General features: G+C 41.1%; 1 protein-coding gene and 1 pseudogene across 2 annotated transcripts; both read right to left on the bottom strand.

Moving 5' to 3' along the window:
- On the bottom strand, positions 115–2,247 carry Gm5380 (predicted gene 5380; annotated as a pseudogene).
- Positions 10,544–24,036, bottom strand: Ddx3x (DEAD box helicase 3, X-linked). Of its 2 annotated transcripts, none has more exons than XM_006527566.3 (17): positions 23,375–24,036; positions 20,297–20,354; positions 19,570–19,614; positions 18,366–18,498; positions 17,149–17,307; positions 16,969–17,068; positions 16,612–16,747; positions 16,168–16,253; positions 15,861–15,959; positions 15,592–15,752; positions 14,993–15,137; positions 14,551–14,695; positions 14,172–14,353; positions 13,969–14,086; positions 13,478–13,631; positions 13,230–13,369; positions 10,544–13,119 (listed from the first exon to the last, which is right to left on the bottom strand). In XM_006527566.3, exons 1-17 carry the CDS (start codon positions 23,417–23,419, stop codon positions 13,040–13,042), a joined length of 1,986 nt encoding a protein of 661 aa, XP_006527629.1. In that variant the 5' UTR covers positions 23,420–24,036; the 3' UTR covers positions 10,544–13,039. The 2 variants fall into 2 exon arrangements, with proteins under 2 accessions (XP_006527629.1, NP_034158.1); NM_010028.3 differs by having other exon boundaries at positions 10,549–13,119; positions 19,570–19,617; positions 23,375–23,510.
- Between the last annotated feature and the right edge of the window lie 229 nt (positions 24,037–24,265).

Genomic DNA, 24,265 nt, shown 5'->3' with positions numbered 1-24,265 from the left:
TTTTTTTTAACCTTAAGTTTTATTTAAATAACCTCAGTTGAAAACCCAGCAGACCACCAAACATCTTCTCATCTAACCCCTCACCTCACAAGGAGGTGTGTAAACCACCTCTCAGTGGAAGTGGGCTTGGCCTCTGCCACAGCCAGCTGTTGGAGCTGAAGGATCCACAGTGGAGTGGGAGTTCTTGATAGACTTATCCATGGACACAATAAGGCACGCAGCCTCAGAAGCTGCTGTCAGAGCATTGATGCGCACCATGGCTGGCTCCCATACAAATGCCTGGAAGTTGCCGGCAATGTGCTCATTGTTGATGTCCACCCCATACCACATACCTCCCTGTGTGAGTTGAGCCCACAGCTTGTTGAGGATGTTTGTGGCATCAAACAGCATTGTCACATAGCTGTCGTGGAATAATCTCCAGGGCCTTGGCATATGCCCCATTCAACAGCTGCTGTTTCCCAGGAATGGTCCTCGAGTAATCCCACAGGTATTTGGAAAGCTCCATCTCAATGGCTCCACCACCAGCCACCACAGAGTCATTCTTGATGGCCCTCCTCACAATCATGATGGCATCGTGTAGGGACCTCTCTGTCTCCTCCATAAACTGCTCAGTGTCACTACAGAGAATGATGGTACATGTCTTGGCCCTAGGTCACCCAGTGAAGAAATTGTACCTCTTGTTGGGAGCTATTAAGACAACTCTATTGTCTTGATCTCCGAATTGGGCCTCCCCTCCCCCCAGAAGAAAAGGGGGTCAAAAGCGGGCCACCAACACACCACTCCAAGAACAACCACAGATTGTTCCAGCCCTAAGTCAGCGCCAGATGTCCTGACCACACCCTGACACCACCAAGTTCCTGCTTCCCCGTGTAGTCGCCAAAAGAAAAATTTCCGCTGCCCCATCCCTCCTGCTGAGAAGTGCTTCCTCCTTTGCTTGTGCATTTAAGCCTTGAACCTTGCTAATACAGTGACACCTTGATGCTAATCAGACTGGTCTCTGTGTTGTTCCTCCCACTTGGTGTCCGTCTCTCCCTCCCCCCCCCCCATTTGGTTCTTAGGAGAAGGTCCCCTCGAGACCCTCGAATAACTAGACCTGCTGGACGGGTCAAGTGGCACCAGACGTGGGGCACGAGGTACAACCACCCTCCGGACAACTGATTCAAGAGGTACCGCGCAGACAGTGACACAGTTCCCTGCCACTTTGCTCGAGTGTCGCAGACGTCGAGAGGTAAGCCTGGGCATAAAATTGTTGTCCCGTTCACCATGGGGAATGTTCTGTCCAAAGAGACAGTTTTTAGTCAAGAGATGAAGGGGTCTCTTTAGGAGAGCGGAATAAGAGTTAAGAAAAAAGATTTAATAAATTTTTTTTTGTTTTGTGGATGAGAGATGTCCATGTCTGGTATTGAATGGTCCTGAAATACACCCTTTAACTTGGAATAAAGTAGGCAAAGATATCAATGCTTTAATAAAACAAGGAGAAGATGTCCCTGAGTCCTTTTTAAGCTATTGGGGAATCGTCAGAGATCTCCTTAAACAGGCAGAAGAGGGCAGAGAAGGCGCTCGCCTCCTAGCCCTTACTGAAGATTTTTTAGAAAACTCCCGATCCCCGTCTCGCAAAAGCGAAACTAAGCCACCGGCGAATCATCAGTCTCGGCCATCATCGATTATCGATGCCCCGGTCCCTAAGGACTCCCTGCCTTCCCCTCTTTCTCCCCAAATTACATTAGATTCTAGAAAAGGGGCTACTGCTCGACCCCCGTTAGACCAAAAAGGATTTACCCCATTTTGTATAAGGAGTTGTCAGATGAACCCCTCGATCCTGCCTCGGAGGGAGAATTGGATGAGGAAGCCTTTAAATATGAACAAGACCACTATGATCCCGGGCCCGGTGCCTATCTTACCATCGAGCCCTTTAAACACCACCCCCCTCCTTACTTGCCCCCCATCCCCCCTACCACTCATCCCATATCGCTGGCTTCTTCATCCGTTCAGCAATTACTTCAAACTAAAAGAGGATTTCAGACTCAGATCACCAATCTCGAGGAGTTTCAGAATTGTGGCCCCATCATTAGAAATTGTTGCTTTGCCTCGGCCATCCATAATAAGTTTGTCCATGCCACAGTGACCCAGGGTGGTTCTTACAGCCTCAGCAACCACTTGGCAGGCACTGATGTTACTCACGAGCTGAGGGATGCCCTGGAAGCTATCAGTACCCTCTTTCAACAGGATAACTGGTGTGGGCATCATCTTGGAAGCAGCTTCAGGTACCCGCAACTCGTCAGTTATCCCCTTTCTTTGTTTTTTAAGAAGATATAGTTTTAAAGTTCCACAATACCTTGTCCTTGAGAATTATAAAAAAAAAAAATCCCAGTAACATGGATAATAATTGTTGACAAAACATCTCAAATGTTTGACTGTAATAGCCAGTTCCATTATCTGTTTTAATGATTTGGAACACCAAGCATAAAAAAAAATTAACATGGGTAATGACTAATTACACTTTTAGTTGCTTCTCTTGTTAGAGCAGTTGCAACTAGAAAGCCTGAAAAGGTATCAATAGTCACATGTGCACGTTTTATTTTTCTAAAGTCAGAAATAAGAGTATCCATTTGCAATAATTGATTAATTATAAGTCCTCGAGAATTAACACCATTATGTGGAACAGGTAGAAATTGAGGACATTGAGAACAAGTCTTTACAACTTGACCTGCACATTCTCTAAAAACACCAAATCATTATCTTACGCCATTACTATTTTGATGATGTAAAGAATGAGATTATATGGCCAATGGTTCTTGTGTAACACCTATAATCTGCCTGGGATATAAATCTGGGGCCTTAAGAGGTCTTGTCCAGGCAATCTAGGATGAGTTCTTAAATGTCCAAAGAGAGTCCTTTAAAGGAACAATATTTTTTCTTTTCTTTTTTCTTTCTTTCTTTCTTTCCTTTCCTTTCCTTTCCTTTCTTTTTTTTTCTTTTCTTTTCTTTTCTTTTTTTCCTTTTTTTTCATTTTTTGAGACAGGGTTTCTCTGTATAGCCCTGGCTGTCCTGGAACTCACTCTGTAGACCAGGCTGGCCTTGAACTCAGAAATTCGCCTGCCTCTGCCTCCCAAATGCTGGGATTAAAGGCGTGCACCACCACTCCCAACTACGATATTTTTTCTTTTCTTTCTTTTGTTTTGTTTGTTTGTTTGTTTGTTTGTTTTTCGAGACAGGGTTTCTCTGTATAGCCCTGGCTGTCCTGGACTCACTTTGTAGACCAGGCTGGCCTCGAACTCAGAAATCTGCTTGCCTCTGCCTCCCAAGTGCTGGGATTAAAGGCATGCACCACTAACGCTCGGTGATATTTTTTTCTTAACTTGAGTTGTATATGCATAAACAATTGCAAATTTGAGTATATATATATGGAGTATATATATATACAGTGTATATACACACACACACACACACACATAGGCTATTAGTATACAAATTAAAGCTTGATTTTTCAACATTTCAAAACACTGGCTACAGCACACAATTCAATTATCTGTGCTGCAGCAGGAAGAAACTCAAAAGAATAAACATGTGATTCAATCACATATACTTTTCTCCTATAGAAGCACTGTTTTTAAATACAGTAGATGTATTCTTTATGGGTAGCATGCATGCATAAATTTACAGGAAATACAAAAGCATGCATAGAAGCAATTTTTAACAACTTATTTTTGGATAATGATTATCAATTTTACCTAAAAAGTTTGCTATGCAATAAGCCAAATATCAGTGTTCTGCAATAACCAATTTAATTGCTGTTCGAAACAAGGAACAGATGCCTCGTCAGGTTTTTAAGACCTTTAAAAAAAAAAAAAACACCTTTTATATTACAATCCTTTATTAACACCAAAACAGCTTCATAATAGGATGTTAAAACTTTACTTGGAGATGAAGAACGATGATTCTACATTAATGTTCTCTTTTGCCAAAGAATTGCTTTGGGCACATTGAGTAACAATAACTAAAATAAGCAGCTAATGTTTTGATTACCATTGATTACAATTGATAACAATTGATTATAGAAGCTTCCTCTACTTTCTGAAAAGCTTTCTGTTTTTCACCAGTTAATTTGCATCTCCCTTGATAACATCCAACAAAGGCTTAAGTCCTCCTGTGGTGAGCTTAAGCTGAGGTCTTAGCCAATGTACATCTCCTGGAAGCTTTTGAAAATAATTTGAAGTAAGCAAACCATCTTTTCTTTCTTAAATTTTCTGTACCACAAATTTTCTAGGATAGAACTATGACCCTAAATATTAAAAAGATATTGCCTCTGAATCTTTTCAGGAGCAACAGCTATTCCCCAAAACTGTAAAGTTCATTGTATAACAGCAAAGATTTGAAGCAAACTTCCCTTCAGAGGCATTAGCTAATAAAATATTTTCCATATAAGAAACAATATACATTGAAAGATTCAAAATCCTAGCTTCTTGTATTGAAACAGAGACAAAAATTTTTTTTCTTACATAATGTAAGGCTATTAGCCATACCTAGAGGCAAAACTTTCCAACGATCACAAGCTCACTAGAAGCAAACCCTTTACAATTATCAGGATGCAAAGGTAAAAACCTTCCAAATCTATAATAATTCTATATGGAGTAGGCAAGCCAGATTGTAATGTCTTTAGAAGTTCTACAGCCTCATTGAACCTCTATAAATATTAAGTTTAAACCTTATTTTGAACAACACCTGGGTAGATCTGTAATAATGTTGTTTTGGCTTAAAAAATAATTTCCTGAAGGCAAGGAGAGGTGAGGTCCCAAAAACTTCCATAGGCAGGGTTTGCAAAACAAAAGAAAAGCCACACAAGCCTTGCTGAGGCTGCTCTGAGCTTTGTATTAACTCAAATGTAAATATTTCTAAATCTGAGCCTACTGCCTGAGTCCTGATCCAAAGATTATCCCTCCTGCAGTGAGGACCAATTCCAGGGGAACAATTCGACTGTCTGTCTTATGCCTCTAATTTTTGGACAGTACTTCCTAAGATGATTTATACTTAAAACATTCCTTATAACCTTAGTGCTGTGAAAGCATTGCTTGTACTATGGTCCCCTGCAAGGCAACAACCATAGCCAAACTGATTGTATGAGGGTCCAATCTCTACACAAAGATGAATATATCCAGATAAGTCTGTCTTTGTTTTCTATGGCCAGTTGGCCACAGTGAGCTGCATTAGCACCCTCATAAGATGATTACTCTTGTAATCATCCTAATTAACAATATATGGGTGAGTTAAAAATCTTAAGCTTAGCTGGGTGTGGTGGCACATGCCTTTAATCCCAGAACTTGGGAGGCAGAGGCAGGCAGATTTCTGAGTTCGAGGCCAGCCTGGTCTACAAAGTGAGTTCCAGGATAGCCAGGGCTATACAGAGAAACCCTGTCTCGAAAAACCAAAGGGGGGAAAAAAAAGAAAGAAAAAAAAATCTTAAGATCAAACTGCAAACTGCAGTCAATGAAATACTGGCAATTTTAATCATAACTTTTAAGTTTCTTTTGCAATATTAGAATATATCCATATCTTTTAGAAAGCAAAACCCAATTTTAAACAATTTATTCTCTTTAAAATCAATACCAGAAACATCACTCTCATGTTACAAAGTTTGGCTGCCAATTCGGACATATGAATACATAACAGTGCAACTTTTAATGCTTCACTAAAGAGACATTGTTTTAAATCTTATCTCTTATAAGTCTAATTTCTAGGATAAGAATTACATAAAATATTATCCCAATTTAGAAGTATCCTTAGAGGCCTAGTATTCTGGGATGATTCATGCCACGTGCTGTTGTTTAAAATGACTCCAGCCCTGAGTTACCAATTTTAAGCTAACTTTCTGTTTACAGATGTTACACCTTTTTAATCATACCCATAACTTATAAGCCAATATTCTATGACCAAGACATGCAGAGCATATTTATACCTTTAAGTCCAGTCAGAAACCACCAGGCGGTGGTGGCACATGCCTTTAATCCCAGCACTTGGGAGGCAGAGGTGGGTGGATTTCTGAGTTCGAGGCCAGCCTGGTCTACAGAGTGAGTTCCAGGATAGCCAGAGCTACACAGAGAAACCCTGTCTCAAAAAACAAACAAACAAAACAGTCAGAAACCAAATGAAGTGGCTACACAAATCTTATAAATTTAGACCAATCAAAGAATTTTTACTTTTTCTAGCTATAATTTCAAGAGGAAAAACACTTTATCATTTGCTGAACCCAATAATCACAATTGGAGAGAATTTTCTAGGAAAAAACAACTATCACCTTATTTGCCTTAGAACTAAGAAGCTGCAGGCTCCTTTTTAAAAACCGATTTTCAGGATTTTCGGCAGGACCTATCCTGCTGTGCTTGACTCCTAGCTAAGGTGAGGGGCAACTTTAATCAGCCTCCACTGTGCAAACTGAGACTGAATCAAGAGATGGATAGCCAGCAGATAAAGTTTTAACCATTTTTTTCTTCTCAACATGAAACATAGAACAACAGTCATTCAGACAACGAAACAAAACCAGACACAAATTGACACGTGGACAGATTGGTGCACCAAACACAGACAATACAGAGATGGTAGAGAACTTGATGTTTCCAGAACTAAGGATGTCTCCTGTAGGGGCCAGAGAGAAAGCAGGATGTCTCCTGATTTCCCTCTGTCCCTGGGAGAGCCTGTATCCTTTTTGCACCCTTGCAATCAAACAGCCTTCAAAAGATGACATTTGTAGTGCTAACATTAATGCTGTATGTTGCTTACCATGCAGAGATACATCTTCTGTTTTCTGTGGGGCCCCACCAAGACAGTGTAACCCCAGTCCTTCTTTCTGCTTTCAGGCCACCTGTCGGGTGCCACAAGATGGGGTTTTGGATGAGAAAGGCTGTGACAGAAATAAGGAGCCAAGACGGTTCTCTGATCAAGGCCAATGTTTACTTATGAGTTGAGCTTATAAAGGGGGGGAACCCATCCCCCAGGATCTCCTTGCTTTGTCAGGATAGTGTCAGGAGAACAGGTTCAGCCTCTCAGCAGGTAGTGGTGTCTTGGGGGAAAGCTGCAGATGTGGCAGGACAATAGACTTTACCTAGGTCGGAAGACTCCCACCCTAGGTGGGCTAAAAACAGTGGCAAGCCAGGTCTGAGCAGCCTGCTCAAGGCTGGGGGAAGGGCACAGGTAACATACACAAAAATGAAGCCAATGGGTTGTTAGGACAGGCTGCCCTGGAATATTTTACACCATGAAGTTGATAACCAGAAAAGCAAAATGAAGCTCTTGGAACTGATGGACTAATCTGAATTCACACGTTCTCCAATGGGCCAGACAAGAAGTCAGATGAAATCAATAGACTAGATCCCTTAAACTAGAGGTTTTCAAACTATGGGTCTTGACCACTTTGAGGGTTAAACGACCCTTTCACAGGTGACTCATGTCAACTATCCTGCATATATTTACAATTCATAGCAGTAGCAAAAATTAGTTATGAAGTAGCAACAAAAGTAATCTAAGGCTGAGGGTCAGCACAGCATGAGGAACTGTATTTAAAGGGTGGAAACATTAGGTAGGTTGAGAAGCACTGCCCTAAATGGCCCTTAGGTACTTGGGATGAGAGTGAAGTTGATCCACAGAACACTAAGCAGGGTAGGTGTCAGTAGTCATGTCACATGTCCACATAAAGTCCAGCGAAAGGGATTGGGGACATGGCTTGGTCCCTCAGGACAGTACTCATCTACTTGTTTCAGCCCTGGGACATTCAATCAATAGTGCTATCACACAAACTTTCTATGCATTTTCCTCACCTGGAGAGAATCTCAGAACTGGGATGCCACACACTCCAGTCAAGTCTGCTTGACAGGCTGAGAAGCCTGGAAGTGCTCACGAGGAAGAGTTTCACGGAAACTCACCTGCTGGAGCTTTGGCCTTCTCATTAACCCATATACTCATACCCTATCCCAGAATTAGTCTGGTGTATGGATCCACGTGCTCTCTTTTAGTATTATATTATTATAAGTGCCTTTTAAGACTGAATTCTGACATAGCCAGAGCCTTCCCCATTGTTCCAAGGTTCCAGAAGCCTTTGAGATTGGAATCTGGCAGAAATGCAGTAAGGAAGTTACCTATTCAGTAACTAATTAAGCATTACAAAAGACGGAGCCAGTAGCTCAGAGCAGGTCTGCAAAGTATTTACTAAGGACAGTAGCAAATCGCACCCAAATAAGGGAATACCATAATAGAGCTAGGGAATCCCACTGAGACAGAGATCTTCTCTACAGCTAGGTATAGCAAGCTTCATATTAGAAGCAAGTTGATAAATTCTTCTGTAGACCCAGGAAATAGGGGGGTTGGGGTATTGCAGTATTTATGAAAAGGTCTGCTAGTGCAGAAACCCTGGTGGTGGGTTTAACAATAGACTAGTTTACACCTGGATCCCTTCCTTGTGGCAGCAGCCCGGGTCCCCACCTTCTTTTGATGTATACATTCCTTTTGTATTCCGTCACTGTAACTTGGTGGATTGTATTTTGCCTGGTTTCTTGTTATAAAGTTTGATGCTCAACCTGACAAAATACATTCAGATTCTACACAATCTCGCGTGTTGGTCTGTCTGTAACCCGGGACGCCTTGCCCACCTGCCCCAGAGACTCGTTCCACGCAGACAAAAGGACCCAGAGGGTCTGCGGCACTGGGAGTTATTGTTACATGGCAGGTAACATTTTGGGCTCACATTTTGATCCTTTTTTTCTATAGTAAACATCTTTCCAGGTCACAAATACCCTTTTGTACAATACGCAATATGCCAATGACAAACTGAAATATGGGCATGAAACAAATGTACTTAACCAATGAGTGTTGTCAGAAATGGAACAAATCCAACCCATGTGGCCAGCACTTCACAGGTGAAGTGGCTTGCAAGGTAGTTTCAAGGCAAATGGAAACACGAAATCATTACCGTTTGTGCAGCTATTTTCAACACATAAGGACACAGCTTTTAATACACCTTTGAGCCTCTCTGCCTGACAATCTTGGGAGGCTATGCTATGGCAGAGAAAAATAGTGGCTGAAAAGATGAGTCTCTTGAGTTGAATTGAGCACAGTATACAAAAAAAAAAAAAAAAAAAAACTAGTCTGGCCATCCTTGACCCAGGTGATCTTGATATTAGAAACATGCCAGAATAGACTGGTATAAAGTAAACCAGAAAAGTTAATTTGCTACAGCTTAAACAAACAGGAACATGGTGTTGTACACCTACAACTCAGAAAACTTGAGGCTAAAATGTAAAGATGGTGGCAGCTCAGCTTTTCCCGCCCAGACTACTCGGCCTAGAGTTCTAGGACACTTACAAACCATAGCAATAGAACACATACTATTTTCTCAAGGAGCCTGCTATACCAAAGCTTTGTACCTAATCCTCAGAGTCACGTGAACAGCTTAACTCTCCTCACCTCATGCAACATTTCAAACTACAATTTCACATCCCCTTTTTGTACAAATCAGAAACTAGCTTTGAAATCACTAAGTACTGGATTTGTAAGAATTGGACTGAAGCCCATGCACGCCTTTAATCCCAGCACTCTGGGAGGCAGGCGATTTCTAAGTTAGAGGCTAGCCTGGTCTACAAAGTGAGTTCCAAGACAGCCAGGGCTATACAGAGACTGTTAACCACCACTCCCCAAGTAGATACTTACCATTGCCTTTTGGATTACTAATACACCTTTTACCAAACTTCTTGCATTGTTCAACTACCTTCCTTACCAAATATTCCACATTTTTTTTTTTCTTGCCCCCTTCCCTTTCTCCCTCTTGTTCTGCCCTGCTCGTCCAGGCCCATGTGGTTGCTGGGATTTGAACTCATGGAGCAGTCTTAACCATGAAGTCATCTCACCAGCCCCTCATTAAGATTCTTTTTTTTTTCCATTTTTTATTAGGTATTTAGCTCATTTACATTTCCAATGCTATACCAAAAGTCCCCCATATCCACCCACCCCCACTCCCCTACCCACCCACTCCCCCTTTTTGGCCCTGGCATTCCCCTGTACTGGGGCATATAAAGTTTGCGTGTCCAATGGGCCTCTCTTTCCAGTGATGGCCAACTAGGCCATCTTTTGATACATATGCAGCTAGAGTCAAGAGCTCCGGGGTACTGGTTAGTTCATAATGTTGTTCCACCTATAGGGTTGCAGATCCCTTTAGCTCCTTGGGTACTTTCTCTAGCTCCACTGGAGCGTACCTTTAATCCCAACACTTGGGGAGGCAGATGCAAGGGGTTCTCTGCAAGTTTGAGACAGCAAATCCCAGGACTACAGAAACCTTTTCAAAAGAAAAACTACAAATACACGTTATATACTAATGTGTATCTTTCAACACCCATCTAGCAGAAAAATGTAATTGCACTGTATCCCAACACTGCTTTACACGGGGCACTCATTCTGCCTACAAGAGGCATTTTAAAAAATGGACAATCAAACGACAACTCAGGCAAGAGCACAACTTTATTTTCACCTCTAAAAGTAAACCACAATTGACAACAACAAAGGAGACTGTGCAGTTCAACTTTTTATTTTAATAAAACCAGAATATGCACAGCACATGCAGTGCTAGCATCTAAACTAATACAATAAGCAACTACTAAAGCTACAGTGACTTGAGGGTCAATCTTTACATTCAGCAAGTTTAAACCCATTCTTAATTTTGAAACATAACTGAAAATATTGCTTGCTGATAAAACTTGCTCAAATGCTATTGCTGAATGTACAAGTCACTGAATATGCCAATACAACAAAGATAACCACATGTTTGAGGATTGCAATGTGCCAGACATTCACTGAAAAAAAAATACAACTAAACAAAACTCACACAACAAACATCTGAGAATCTGGACACTTTGTATCAGTGTTTTGAAGTGTTTCGTTAATATCTCAAGACAAGTGTATCAAAACCTTGGCATGATTTAGTTTCAAGTCGCCAATTTTGTTTTTACTAACATCAGAAAGTTATGGCTACACCGCCAATGCCGGGTCTGCTTAATTTGACTTAAGAGTTTATTATGACTTAACATTAAAAGCTCACACTACCCCGAAATATATAATTTCACGCATACGGTGACATTCAACATTCAAGTGCCAGTGTTTTTGTACTGTCTTTTGGTCAAGTTTCTTTAAACTTTCAAAGAATCACTTTTAGGCTTACAAAAATAAATATTTGTCAAAATGTTCAATAAATATTACATAAAACTAGCAGCAAAAAGTATCTAGAAATCTGTCGTGTGCAAAGTTTTCTTCCCAACTATCATTCCCATGGTCCCAAATAAATTTTAGAATCTAGTCCCATCCCTTTCCTAGACAAGCTGCGTTCAACAATCTCCAAGAGACAAAATAAGATTGGAAGTTTAAGGACACGCACACAAGACATATATATAAAATTCTCTGAATGTGCAATAAAAGAAGTACTTTGTAAAAAGTTATGGGCAAAATGTACAAGGGCCTAAACCTAGACTAATTGAAATAGCACCATAACAAATGACCTCAATACTGTCAAGTGCACCTACTTAATAAAAGTTTTAGAACAAGGCACAATACACTTGAAAATCTATTGCACTTTAGGAAATTTTTGCCATCTTCCTATGCCACTGTAAAAAGATTGAACATTTTGATCACTGCATTCTGGTCACAAAATTAACCCAGAATTCCCAGTGGCATAGGCATTTTAGTGGTGGACAATGCTCATCTTTGGCCAGATTTAGCATAAACAGACTATAAATACAATGGAAACCTATGCAACTAAAACTGACTAAACTGCACTGTAGAGCAGAATTGACACCTTGTGCAGTTATGTACATATTTCCAACCTGTGTGATCTCAGATTTCAGTTTGTTACTCTTCTGGAGCCATTTGTTTTGTTTTTTTTTTTTTTACAAAGTCTATAGTAAGCCAGTTTAACATCTCAACGCAGCTTGAACAGAGTAATGTGAATCGGCATTTAAAATAAAGCCTGCTGCATAATTCTTCCTGTTCATTCCCATCTTGACCAAAAAACATCAACACTAGCATGCGTTATTAGACCAAAAATCATCCAGAGCCCTAGGTGAGGGCTGGTCATTGCTGTGGTCAGCCATTCTACCATTTCAATTTTTTATGGCAGGCATTTAAAAAGTCTAAGTAGATGAATTCTCCTAAACCTATTTCAAGTTATCAGACCTTTAAACTTTCCCTGTAATAACATGCCCACATTTGGCTAGCTCATAGTTAACGATCTGCCTAAACATTGAAAGAGGAATTGCTGTATTTACTTGCATTAACTTTGAGAACAGTGCTTTGAATGTATGCATGTATCCATACATCACCTCATCATGACTGGAATGGCTTGTTTAAAGACTATTATCAGGTTCTAAATACCTATCCAGGATAGAGTGAGCAAATCAGAACTTTTAACTTAATACAGTTTGCCACATTAGAAACTAATTCCATTAATATGCTTCAAGACGTTTGTTGTTTGTTTTTCCCCAATCTGCAAGTATCAAAAGCCTTAAGACAGGCTACCACTTGAGTTTTTCCTTATATTATTTATGGATGAATCGATGATTCCTGTTAAGTTGTATCACACCTGTGTGCCAAGGTTTGATTTTAGCCCAAGTTCAGTAAATTTATTTTGTCAAAAACAATTGGAATCTTGAGCATTACTGAGCCAACAGGACATCAAAATAAAAAGTTGTCTAAAGTTAAAGGCACAGTACATTAACAAACAAATGATCCTCAGTCACAAAATTATAAATGCAGTTTGGGATAGGGGTAGGCGGGAGGGGCGTTAATCCAAACTACAGCAATGAAGTCTTCAAACCACCTTCAGACAGGGCTGCTGATTGTTCCTTTCATCTTTACTTGTGACCTTGAGCTCCCTTAAAAAAAAAATTTCAGTGGAGAATCACAGCTGGTAATGTACTGCGAGTTCTTGAAGCTACACAAGGTATAGTCTGGCTAAGTTACATGTGGTTTCCATATTAGCTTGTTTGGCAGGGTGACCTACTACAGAGCAGGCTCAGTTACCCCACCAGTCAACCCCCTGGGAGTTATAATTCCCTCCATATCCATCACTGTTGTAAAAGCCTCCGTAGCCACCTAGGGAAAGATTAAAAAAACAAATTATTAAGTCATCAAGATTGCTGCTTTTTCTTTCAAAAGTTATGTATTGAACTTCCACAAATGGTCTTATGTTTAAAACAAACTACCTCCACCAAATCCTCGACTGCCGCCATGGCCACCTCCACCACTTCGACTGCTGCTTGCACGGCTGCTGCTGAAGCTGGAACTGCTGGCACCGCTACTCTGTCGGTAGTCTCTGGCACCAAACCCTCCACTAAATCGACTGCTGCAAGGGGTGGAAAAGTCATGTTGGTATAAGCACTGATAGTTACCTTAAACAATACTGAGAAATACGTTCTCATGCCCCTAACTATGCATCACGTGTATACCTTACCTCTTAGAACGTCCACGACTGCTACCCTTGTAGTGGTGTTCAAAAGCCATGTTCTCTAACCAAGAAGGCACTTCTTGTTTTGCTTCAACAAGAAGATCCAGTAAATCCTTTGTGATATTTATATTCCTTTCATTAAAGAATGAGGTGGCAAGACCTGAAACAGTTCACACACATACACAAAACCACACATAAATAAAAAGTACTACAGAAAAGTAGCTTAGCATTCTTTCCTTACTAGGTAATAAAAAATATTACTATTAGCTATTCAACTAATAAATCCTGTCTGCATTGTAGGAATCCTAATATTCAAGATACTATAAATCGTAGGCGGGTGTGCATGGATTAAACAGCTTCAATCCAGAAGTCTAGAGGCAGAGATAGCTAGATTCTTTTGAGGTCAAGGCCAACATGGTCTTAAGCAAAAAGCTATAAAGTTCTTTCCTGTGCTATCACAATAAAACAATCAGGATATCCGGTAACTAAACACTTACCAAGGTTTCCCACACGGCCTGTACGGCCTATGCGATGCACATATTCTTCGATATCACTAGGCAGGTCAAAATTAATAACATGCTTCACATTTGAAATATCCAGTCCTCTTGCTGCTACCTGAAATGTAACTTTTGTTAGAGATGGCCCACTAAATTCAAGTATTTGGACATAATCAACTTTGAAAGTAAAAAAATATACATACTGCTGTAGCCACTAGAATTGGGCTTTTTCCTGAGCGGAACTGGTGAAGGGCCTCTTCCCTATCTCTCTGAGAACGGTCTCCATGGATACTGGTACAAGCATATCCTTCATGGTATAAGAAATCCTCCAGCGAATCTGCCCCCTTTTTGGTCTCCACAAACACTAGAGTCAGGGAATCCTTGCCTGAATTTGAAAATAAAGTTTATCACTATTAGTAAACAATACTTTTCAAGTATGTATATAGACAAATAAAATGGACATAATGGCATTTTAAATAGGATGGAAAATGATGGTGATACAAACATTTCTCACTACAGAGAGCTAATGACTATTCATTACATAAATACTCATTACATAAGTAGTCAGAGAGCTAGTTTTACCTGTTGCATTTAGAAGGTCAAGCAGAAATGACCTTTTGTCTATCTCCTCCACCCAAACCACTTTTTGTGTGATGTTCTCTGAAGTAGACCCAACTCTTCCTACAGCCAGAAATATGTACTCATCTAAGAAATCACGGGCCAGCATCTGAAGAAGAAAGCCATTCTTTAATTTTACAGTTTTATTACTTGTGTATATGTTTAAGTGTAGATATCAAAAGGAATACAACTTGAAGTTGGTTCTTTCTCATCATCATGTAGGTTCAGGTAGCAAGCAATTTTACTCACTGGACCATTTTGCCAGCCCCACTATTTCTGGTCAAGTGTGGTAGCACATTCCTTTAAGCATAGCAGCAGGAGGGTCAGAGGGCAGCCTGACCTACATAACAAAACTCTGAAAACATCTACTGAAATCTTTAAATTAGTGAAAATTACAGAATAGTACCTGTATTTCCTTAGGAAAAGTAGCACTAAACATCATAGTGTGGCGGACACCTTTTGGAGGCATAGTGTCTTGTTCAACTATTCTTCGTATCTGAGGTTCAAACCCCATATCTAACATCCGGTCAGCTTCATCTAACACCAGGTATCTGCCATGAAAAAACATTTAGTTAAGATTTTGAGAAGAAATCAAGGCAATTTAGTTTTATCTGCTAATTTAAATATGATCAATGTACTTAACAATATTTAATACAGTTAGTTACATTGGGGAAAAAAGGACTCTTGCCAAGATAAAATCATCCAAGATCAGAGCCAACTAGCTTACTTTTTAAACTGTTTTCAATCTTTGTGTATATGCACAAGTACAAGGCACAATACAATCTGCAAGAGTATGTTTTCCACCATGATGATGGCTGGGGCAATAGAATGTGTCATGCCACCAGGCTTGGCAGCAAGCACCATTACTTAGCCATCTTGCGGAGCACTCCCTTTGTCCTCGGATCTAGTTACTACCCTTTACTAAAGCATTAGCTGACTTTTCAACATTGATTGAACTATGATTATTTGCATATTCTCAGTATTTACAAGGTAACAAACACATACTTGCAGAAGTCTAACCCGATCTTCCCTCTCTCCATCATATCCACTAGACGTCCTGGAGTGGCTACTAACAAGTGGCATCCACGTTCTAAGTCTCGAATCTGCTGGCCAATTTCAGCACCACCATAAACCACGCAAGGACGGACTCTAGATCGGTATGAGAACTATAAACAAAGAACCTCCATCAAATTCAATGTCAAGATTCTTTACATGGATATTAAATATTTTATTAGAATCAATGGGCAAGCTATGCATCACTGAAATGCACTTACTTTTCTGGCTTCCTCATAGATCTGCACTGCCAATTCTCTCGTTGGTGCCAGTACCAAAGAGATTGGATACTGTTTACGACGGCCATATCTTCCATTTTCCTAAATAGAAATTTGTTAATTATCACTTATTATAAGAATTTCATTTCCCTTTGCAATTTATATATTATACCATATTAAAAAATAGTCTTAATCTTCACAATAACTCTTCTTTTATAAAGACTACAGTGGTCATACAGCTCAATGACAGAGCACTTGCTTAACTTGCAAAAGCCCCCCAGGCCTCATTCCCAACACCAAGGAATATTACCTTCATAGCCCTCAGAGCTTCTCCTGGACCATCAGCATAGATCTGACTCAAGATGGGCAAGAGAAATGCTGCAGTTTTTCCAGAGCCTGTTAAGAGAAATATGTTCATCAGTAGACCACAATAAAACCCTCATTACTTCTAAATCAACATATTTAGTACTTTTACTTTATGGCCAAACTTCCTAGAAATTTCTCTTTAGCTGACTAAAACAAGAGTCAGCAAATTTAGGAACAAGGTACTATTTTTAAATAAGGGTTAATAGAATACAGCCATTATTTATGTATCATCTATGGCTTCTTTGACTACAAACAATGAAATTCAGTATTGCCAAATGTTCACTGTACATAAACCCCTAAATATCTAGTATTCATTGTACATAAACCCATAAATATCTAGTATGTGATTTTTTACTAGAAAAGAGTGACATTTAATCAATGAGCTTACCTGTTTGAGCACAAGCCATCAAGTCTCTTTTCTCTTTGATAATAGGAATAGCATGCTTCTGCACTGGAGTTGGGCGAGTATAACGAGTAAGCTCAATGTTTCCCATAATAATTTCTCCCATCTCGACATCACTGAACTATCAAATTCAATGGCATAAGTAGAAATGTTATCTGAAGCTGTTTTATATTAATTTGTGAATGACAACAAACAGCAAAATTTTAGCATATGATTACTAAGTTGGGTTTTTACATTGGACCTATTTCAAAAAGCAAATTACTTATAACACAACCAATGTCTCCCTTTCCACAAACTCTAATGTATGATTATACAGAATTTAAGAAGAGAGCAAGTACTTACACTTTCAATGTGTGGAGGACAGTTGTTGCCTGTTGCTTCGACTGGAATGTCATCATATTTCTCAAAGTTAATCCCAGTATTGCCTCCAGAAAAGAGTTCCCTGGAATAAATAGATTGGTAAATTCACATATAATACCAATGAGAAAGATTTCATCACATACTTTAAAAACTTAAACTTACTGTTCCAATCGTTCACTTGGTGGGAGTGGCTTTGACCAGTCATCTTCATCTGATTTGTCACACCAGCGACTATTTCCACCTCTTTCAAATTTGCCAAAGCCACTTCTATCTCCACGGCCACCAATGCCATCATAGTCTCCCCGTCCACGATCATCAAACCTGAGTATCACAAGGACTAAAATTAGAATCTTAACCATCATCAGATCACTCTAAGAACTACCTCAGAGGAATTGATCAACTACAAATTGTGAACAGTTCAAACCACCAGATTATATCATCTAAAAATCAATATAATTTCTAAAGTCATATAACAATCTTGTCACATACATTCTATCATTTAAAATTAAAGCTTTAAAAAAAAATTTAAATGGGCATGTAGCCCAGGCCTTCAAAGTGTTTGTTAAAATATATTTAGCAGTAAAAATTTAAAAAAAATAGCACCCCCAAACATCAATTGTTCAGATTATAGACATTTGAGGAAAAAAATTCACATGATAACTTTTTAAATAAGAAAGTTTTTTTTTAAAAAAAATCCTTACCTGAATAAAGATGTTTGTTTTATGTCTGTTTGCCAAAAATCTGGAGATGGGAGACTAACCATAGCTATTAGGCACATGAGGTCAGTTTGTCACACTTGTATAAGTGTTTATTTTTCCATAAGAGTCTACAAAGAGCTCAAGCAAATTAGGCTATTCACTATATGAAATTACTTCTAAAACAGATTAATATTAGAATTAGAGAAATACAGAAACTGACTTCATATTTGCATTTTTTAAAAGATTTATTTATTCTATGTATGTGAGTACACTGTAGCTATCTTCAAACACCAGAAGAAGGTATCAGAGCCCATTACAGATGGTTGTGAGCCACCATGTGGTTGCTGGGATTTGAACTCAGGACCTTTGGAAGAGCAGTCAGTGAGTGCACTTAACCGCTGAGCCATCTCGCCAGCCTTTTGTTTTTTAAAACAAGTGTTGGCTGTCCTAGAACTCAGAGATCATCTGCCTGTCTCCCAAGCGCTGGGATTAAAGTGTAGCAACACTGTAATTTCATCTGATTTCTATGTAATAGGTTCAAGCCTGCAGCTAAGAAACTGCAGTGACTTAGGTAGATAGAATGCCTAGAATGCCTTTATCCTGATAGGGTAAAAACATTTAAAGTACTATTCAATATATATAATAAAAGTACCATTGAATATATGTAACGGTTTCACTTACCTTCCCCTTGATCCACTTCCACGATCTCCAAAGAAGCTAGACTTCCCTCTTGAATCACCCCGTGATCCAAAACTGCTGTATGCATCCTTATCTTTACTAGAACTCCACCCTGAACTGTCTTTGTCATAGAATCCTAAAAATAAAAAACAGTAAAATCCTATTAACACATGGTCTTAATCTTTCTGAACTTTAAGCCTACTGGCTCTTTTATCCCTCTGGTATCAAATGCCAATGTAAATATTCTAAAGGTGGCAGCAAAAGATAACTAAGACATGCAATCTGACAGCGTATGAATATTTGGAACTTTGCCTTTAGCAAGATGACTATGGTACTATCACATAGCTGCGTTCTGCCATTCACTTTATTGATGTGAATGAATTTACAAGGAAACAGTCAATTAGCATCTCAGATTATTTGGTTTAGTATTTTTTCAGTTCCAATAGCAAAACTATAATGCCTTGTACACATGAATCATAGTCCAAATGGTATCACTTTAGTACTTTATTTACAAGCTTAACAATATCAAAAATATTAAAAAAAAAACTCTCTCCCCTATATGCTCCCAATACAAAGTCAAATAAAAATATTTGCCTAAGTAGGGATCAGCAATGACAGTTACATTTAAGACAATTAAGGTTGAAGTAGCTTCAAAGACCTCTGATTAGTCAGGGACATTTATAAGCTCCTTTCCTTTTGCCTTTGTCTCTACTATTACCCAGCCATGGGTTTTCCCTAGCAATCAAGAACTTAATTCCTTCTCCAGGTATTTCTTCCAGCTGTATGTAAAGTTTAAGGTCCTGCCTCTTCTAATCTCTTGACAAAGAATTCTGGTGAATCACTAACGATTCACTAGAATGTGCCTGATAGTTTAACTTATCTGTGCTAAGTCCATCTTCTTGTCATGTTAAGACAACAACCTATTTTCATGTAGTTTGTACTACACACGATGGCACACACCTATTTTCTCACATTAAAAGCAAGATGTAATAAGAGACTAATAAATCATACAAAAACTGTGACACTGAAGGCAACTTTCCATGGTGTGACATCAGTTAAGGTTTTCAAAGTTACTAAGTTCCAGTACTTTAAAATCAATTATGGTAGAAATGTTTAGGCTTCCCAAACTGTCTCACCTTCCCTAGGCTTTGACTAATTTCTAAATGAATCAAGAATTACATTTACCAAACTGGTATTAAGGACTCACCTTTAGTAGCTTCTCTGTTCCTTAAATGAGGTGGGATATAACGCCCTTCTAAAAGAACACAAAATTAATCAAAAAATGCCAAATACCTTCATAGTAAAGCTTTTCATCAAATTACCTATTAAAAAATCAAATAGTCCCAACAACTTCAAAGGGTTGGTGAGCAAGATAGAAGTTTAAGATAGGTATTATGCCTGTATTCCCTAGGCTACATTTAAAAGAGAAAAAAAAAAAAAGGCAACTTTAAGCCTAGTAAGTTAAGGCTGGGTGTGGTGGTACTTGCCTTTAATCCCAGCAGAGGCAGGTGAGATTGAGTATGAAGCTAGCTTTGTCAGCCAGTTAGTAATACCTGCACACCAGTTAACTGGCTACTAGTGGGTATTTATCCTAATTCTAATTCTCTTTGCACTTCTGAATTAAATATTTGAAAGGTTTGTTAGGATGATAGGTTAAAAAGATTGTGTGTGTGTGTGTGTGTGTCAATCACAGGACACCTCTGTACAGATGCATACAACATCCTGAACCAACTATTCTTTTTTAGCAGTGATAGGGATGGTACGGCTTTGAATATGCCATTCAAGGACATGATCACGGACCTATATATGCCCAGCACTTCTAACTTCTAGCCAGTGAAAGTGCATTCTACCAGTATTCGTTAAAAAATTCTTAACATTCAAGGAAAAGCTATCTAGTTCTGATTGTCGATACATCCATAAAATGCTTTACTTACTGCTTGCTGTACTTCCTCCACTCTGATTATCTGAAGAGTTCAGGTCTAGGCCAGCAAACTATAAGGAAATCAAACTGTTTTTAGTTTCAACGTTGAATGAAATCAAAGAAAAATACTCCTGTTTCCTGGCCCCACGTTCAAATAGTTGCCTCTTGGAGCCCACACAGTTATTAATAAAATTTAGAATGTGACCAAGAACACACTAAAGTATAGAGTCTAACACAAAATAGTGCCACTATAAATACCACAGAAAGCAAGTTACAAAATCAGAAACTGGATCCAAATTCAATTCCATCTTTCACAATATTTGTTCTGTAAACATTTTCCATAGTAAAGCTCCTTATTTGAGAAACTAAAACTTTGTTTTGATGAATCTTAGAATTTTAGCCAGGCATGGTGTGTGTGTATGTGTGTGTGTGAGAGAGATCCACTGCTTTCTTCTGGCAAAGCATTAGATGGTACAGACAGGCAGACACATACTTTAAATAAAAACTTCTAAGAGGTTTGAAGTCAGGGCAGCCAAACAAATGGTTTTAAAACACTAACTAGGTGCTCAGGCTTAGTTCAGTTAGTAGAGTGCTAGCCCATAGTGAAGGATCAAGCCCTGATTTTTGATCCCCAGTATAGTACAAAGTGTAACGATTCATGGCTGTAGTCCCAGGATTGGAGAAATGGAGGCAGGTGGATCAGATTCTCAGCAATATAGGTAGCCTGCACTAAATCAGACCCTGTCTGAAAATAAAAGCCACACGTTATGAGTGTAGGATTCATTTTAACCATTTTTAAAAATTTTCTAAACAGCACCAACTTTATACTTGGTATTATTTAGTTCCTTTACTCTCAAATACAGCACAAATGTATTAAATTGGGATAATACTGCCTAAGACAATTTTATCAATACACTCACCACTTAGCACTACAGAATAAAACTGGAATAATTCCTGTTCTCCCACATTTACTGTAAACTCACAGAACTAGTCATGAATATCCTTTGATGTTCTTACTAAAGGGCATTTTACTGGCTTTAGCCTCCAAAGTCTGCCCATCTCCTTATACTGGTTAACAAGATTTTACAAAAATGCTACACACTGCTCGAGGGTGTGTGTGTGTGTTGTGGGAGGGGGGGTCCCTCACTATGTAGCCTTGGCTAGCTAGCCTCAAACTCACTAAAGACCAGGCTGATTAAATTCAGGTCGCTGTGGTCATCACGCTTGGTGGCAGATGCCTTTACCCACTGAGACATATTGTCGATATATAACTACTATCTATTTAGGAGTATAAACCACAATTGAAAAACAGGAAGAAAAAAAAAAAAACAGGAAAGTTGGAACTGTTACGTTTTAAGGAAATGTTACTCGATAAATCTGTGCCGATACTTGCAAACTACTAGTATCGCTAAGCTCCCTGAAAACAGAAAGCAGATGTAACCTCTTTGTCATTAGAAAAAATGTTGCCATGCCTTGATACTGTAACTACCGTTTAAAGCCGCGTTTATTAAAATCTGAGTTTTGGTTTTTTTTTACGAGTTTTTTAAATGTGCTCTGGTTTGCCTGCAGTGTGAGGGTGTCTGATCTCCTGGAACTGGAGTTACACAGGCATGACCTGCCACGTGGGTGCTGGGAATTGAACCCAGTCCTCTTAACGGATGAGCCATCTCTCTAGTCTACGTAGGTTTTTTTTTTTAATCATTTGACATTAATCGAAGCAACAAAGTTGCCAAATGCACTGTTGGTACTCATTACAAACTTGAACCACTCCGAATTCCTAAGCTTTCGAAGTTAAATCCACTACCAACTTATGAAAGGCTCTTGGAAATATAATTTCCAATATAGTTCAACAATAGTATCATTTTAGTATAAGTATCATTTAGAATGGAAAATGTTACCAGTGTCCCTTAAGTTACAATGTGTCACAACATGGAAGATTTACTGTAGCAGGTCATAGGTCAGGCAGAAGGCACCAGACCCTCATCTCCTTGGCCTCTAAATCTAGAAATGGAGTCTCGATTAAGTAATCAGAAACCAGGCCTGACCAATCTCCCAATTTTACTTCGATGGCAGCAACAAGTTATCTGTTGCCATATTCTGGGCATTTTGCCTCTAGAGGATCCCAGAGTGGGCCATCACTCGCAAGGCGCGTGGTCCTCCCTTGCGCCCAGGTAAAGGGCGGGCGTGCCCGGCTCGGGCCGCGCGGTCGTTTCCTGGAGCCTAAGGCTGAGCAAGGGCCGCGCCGGGTGGCTCGCGTCACCGCCAAGCCCGGCGCAAGTGCGCACGCAGCGGCCCTGGCCTCCCTCCCCCTCCTCCCCCCGCCCAATCCGCCCTGAAATTTCTGCGTCACAAAACTTTCCACTCGGGAACCGCGGCCTCCCCTGCCGCGACGCACCGGGCCGGCGGGGCCGAAGCAACCCAGCTGGCTTGCAGGCGAACCCGCTGGCGGGCAGACCCGGGGGGATGGGGATGGGGGTGGGGGGGCGACCGCGCAGCACCGCCGGCCTGCGCCACACAAAGGAGGCCGCCGCCATTAGCCCGCGCAGAGGCCAGCCCCCCTCCCGCGGCGCCCCCTCCCACATTCCAGCGCCGCGGGGCCACTCGGCCAGCCCGCGCGCCGCCGCCAGCTCCCTAATTTCCAAACCACAGCCACTGGGGCCATGGAAGCCCAAAGCCCCGGAAATCCGGGGCCAAAACCATCCACCCGGGCCCCGCCACGCCACGCGGGGCAATCTCCCCCCCCCGACCGCCCCGATCCCCACCTGCGGGTCACTAATCAACCAGGGGACGCGCGTGCGCCCGAATGCGCGCGCCCCCTCCCCCTCCGCTCGCCTGCGCACAGACACAAAAGCCGCCATTGTGCTCGGGCCAGGGACAATACCGCGCACCGAGCCGAGCCGGAGGAATCACCGGCTCTAGCACTCCCCCCGCAAGCATCCAGTCCCTCCAGAGCCCCTAGCCACTGGCCACCCGCCGGCCCGAGCCGTCCAGGGAGACGGGAAGGCAAAAAGCAGAACTTAAAGAGCTGCGCCACAAGGCAGGCTAGGGCAGGGGGCAAAGTGATGCAGCGACCCCCGCGGCTCAGGCTCACCTGCTGGTCCAGCCCGAGCGCATTTTCCACTGCCACATGACTCATCCCTGAAGAGTACCGAGAAATCGGAGTCTTCCGCTGCTGAGCAAAGGCTGCCTCTACCGCAAAGGCCCTCTCACGGGAGAACTGCGGCTTTGAAGCGCACCGCGCGGCCACCGACCTTATATACCGACTCGGAGGACTGCTACGTCAGCACGTAAGACGTGTGCCCTCCTCTCCCGGGCGGCCGGCCACTGCCGTTAGGAGCTCTGCCTGCTTACGGTGCGTTGCTCGGCTGAGTCCCGTGAGATTTCCTAATCAGTCCAGTTACCCGCGTCCTCGTCGGCTCATAAAGAAGCCTTGGGTATATGTGGTTCTGGTTCTCCTGGGTTTGCTATCCCCTGGTCTCCACCGGTCCCCTAATCTTACTGTTTTCTCGAGATCTCGCGAGAAATGATTGCTGACCGTCCTCTAGCCTTAAGGCCCTAAGCTTTAAACTAGGTTGATTGGCTGCTCCTCCCCTGTGTACCCAGTTTTCGTCCTTCTTTCTAGCACTCGTCCCTTCCTCTCCGTCCCCGGGCGTGGAGATGATGCAGTGGGCTTTGTCTGGCCTAACTAATGAGCCCTGGCTCTGCGTGGAGGGCAGTGGGATCACGTGACCGTGGGTGTCCAGCAAGGTGGCCATCTTGTGAAGAAGGGAAACTCGCTTGACTAGTGCTGGGAATGGGAGGGAGGGACGGGAAAACTGCGGGAGGGCGGGGAGGAGAAAGGGGGAAGGGAACTAGAAATGAGAAGCAGAAAGGTGGAAGGCTGCATGGTGACCCGAGTCCATCTGAGCAGGGACTGTAGGGGATGTGCGGGTTGCTGTAGGCTTCAGATCGCCGTTGCCTATAGATAGCATCACTCCCACAG

This window comes from Mus musculus, chromosome X, assembly GCF_000001635.26.
Source record: "Mus musculus strain C57BL/6J chromosome X, GRCm38.p6 C57BL/6J".
In the NCBI taxonomy this organism is placed as follows: domain Eukaryota; kingdom Metazoa; phylum Chordata; class Mammalia; order Rodentia; family Muridae; genus Mus; species Mus musculus.
The sequence above is the reverse complement of the archived record's forward strand: the minus strand, read 5'-3'. Positions and strand labels throughout refer to the sequence as shown.

Coding starts and splice junctions, on each gene's coding strand:
- Ddx3x (NM_010028.3), bottom strand. CDS start 23,419: ATGAGTCATGTGGCAGTGGAAAATGCGCTCGGGCTGGACCAGCAG. Junction 14,696..14,992: donor CTTTTCCTAAGGAAATACAG/GTACTATTCTGT, acceptor TTTCTTCTTCAG/ATGCTGGCCCGTGATTTCTT. Junction 13,120..13,229: donor CAGTCGAGGATTTGGTGGAG/GTAGTTTGTTTT, acceptor ATCTTTCCCTAG/GTGGCTACGGAGGCTTTTAC.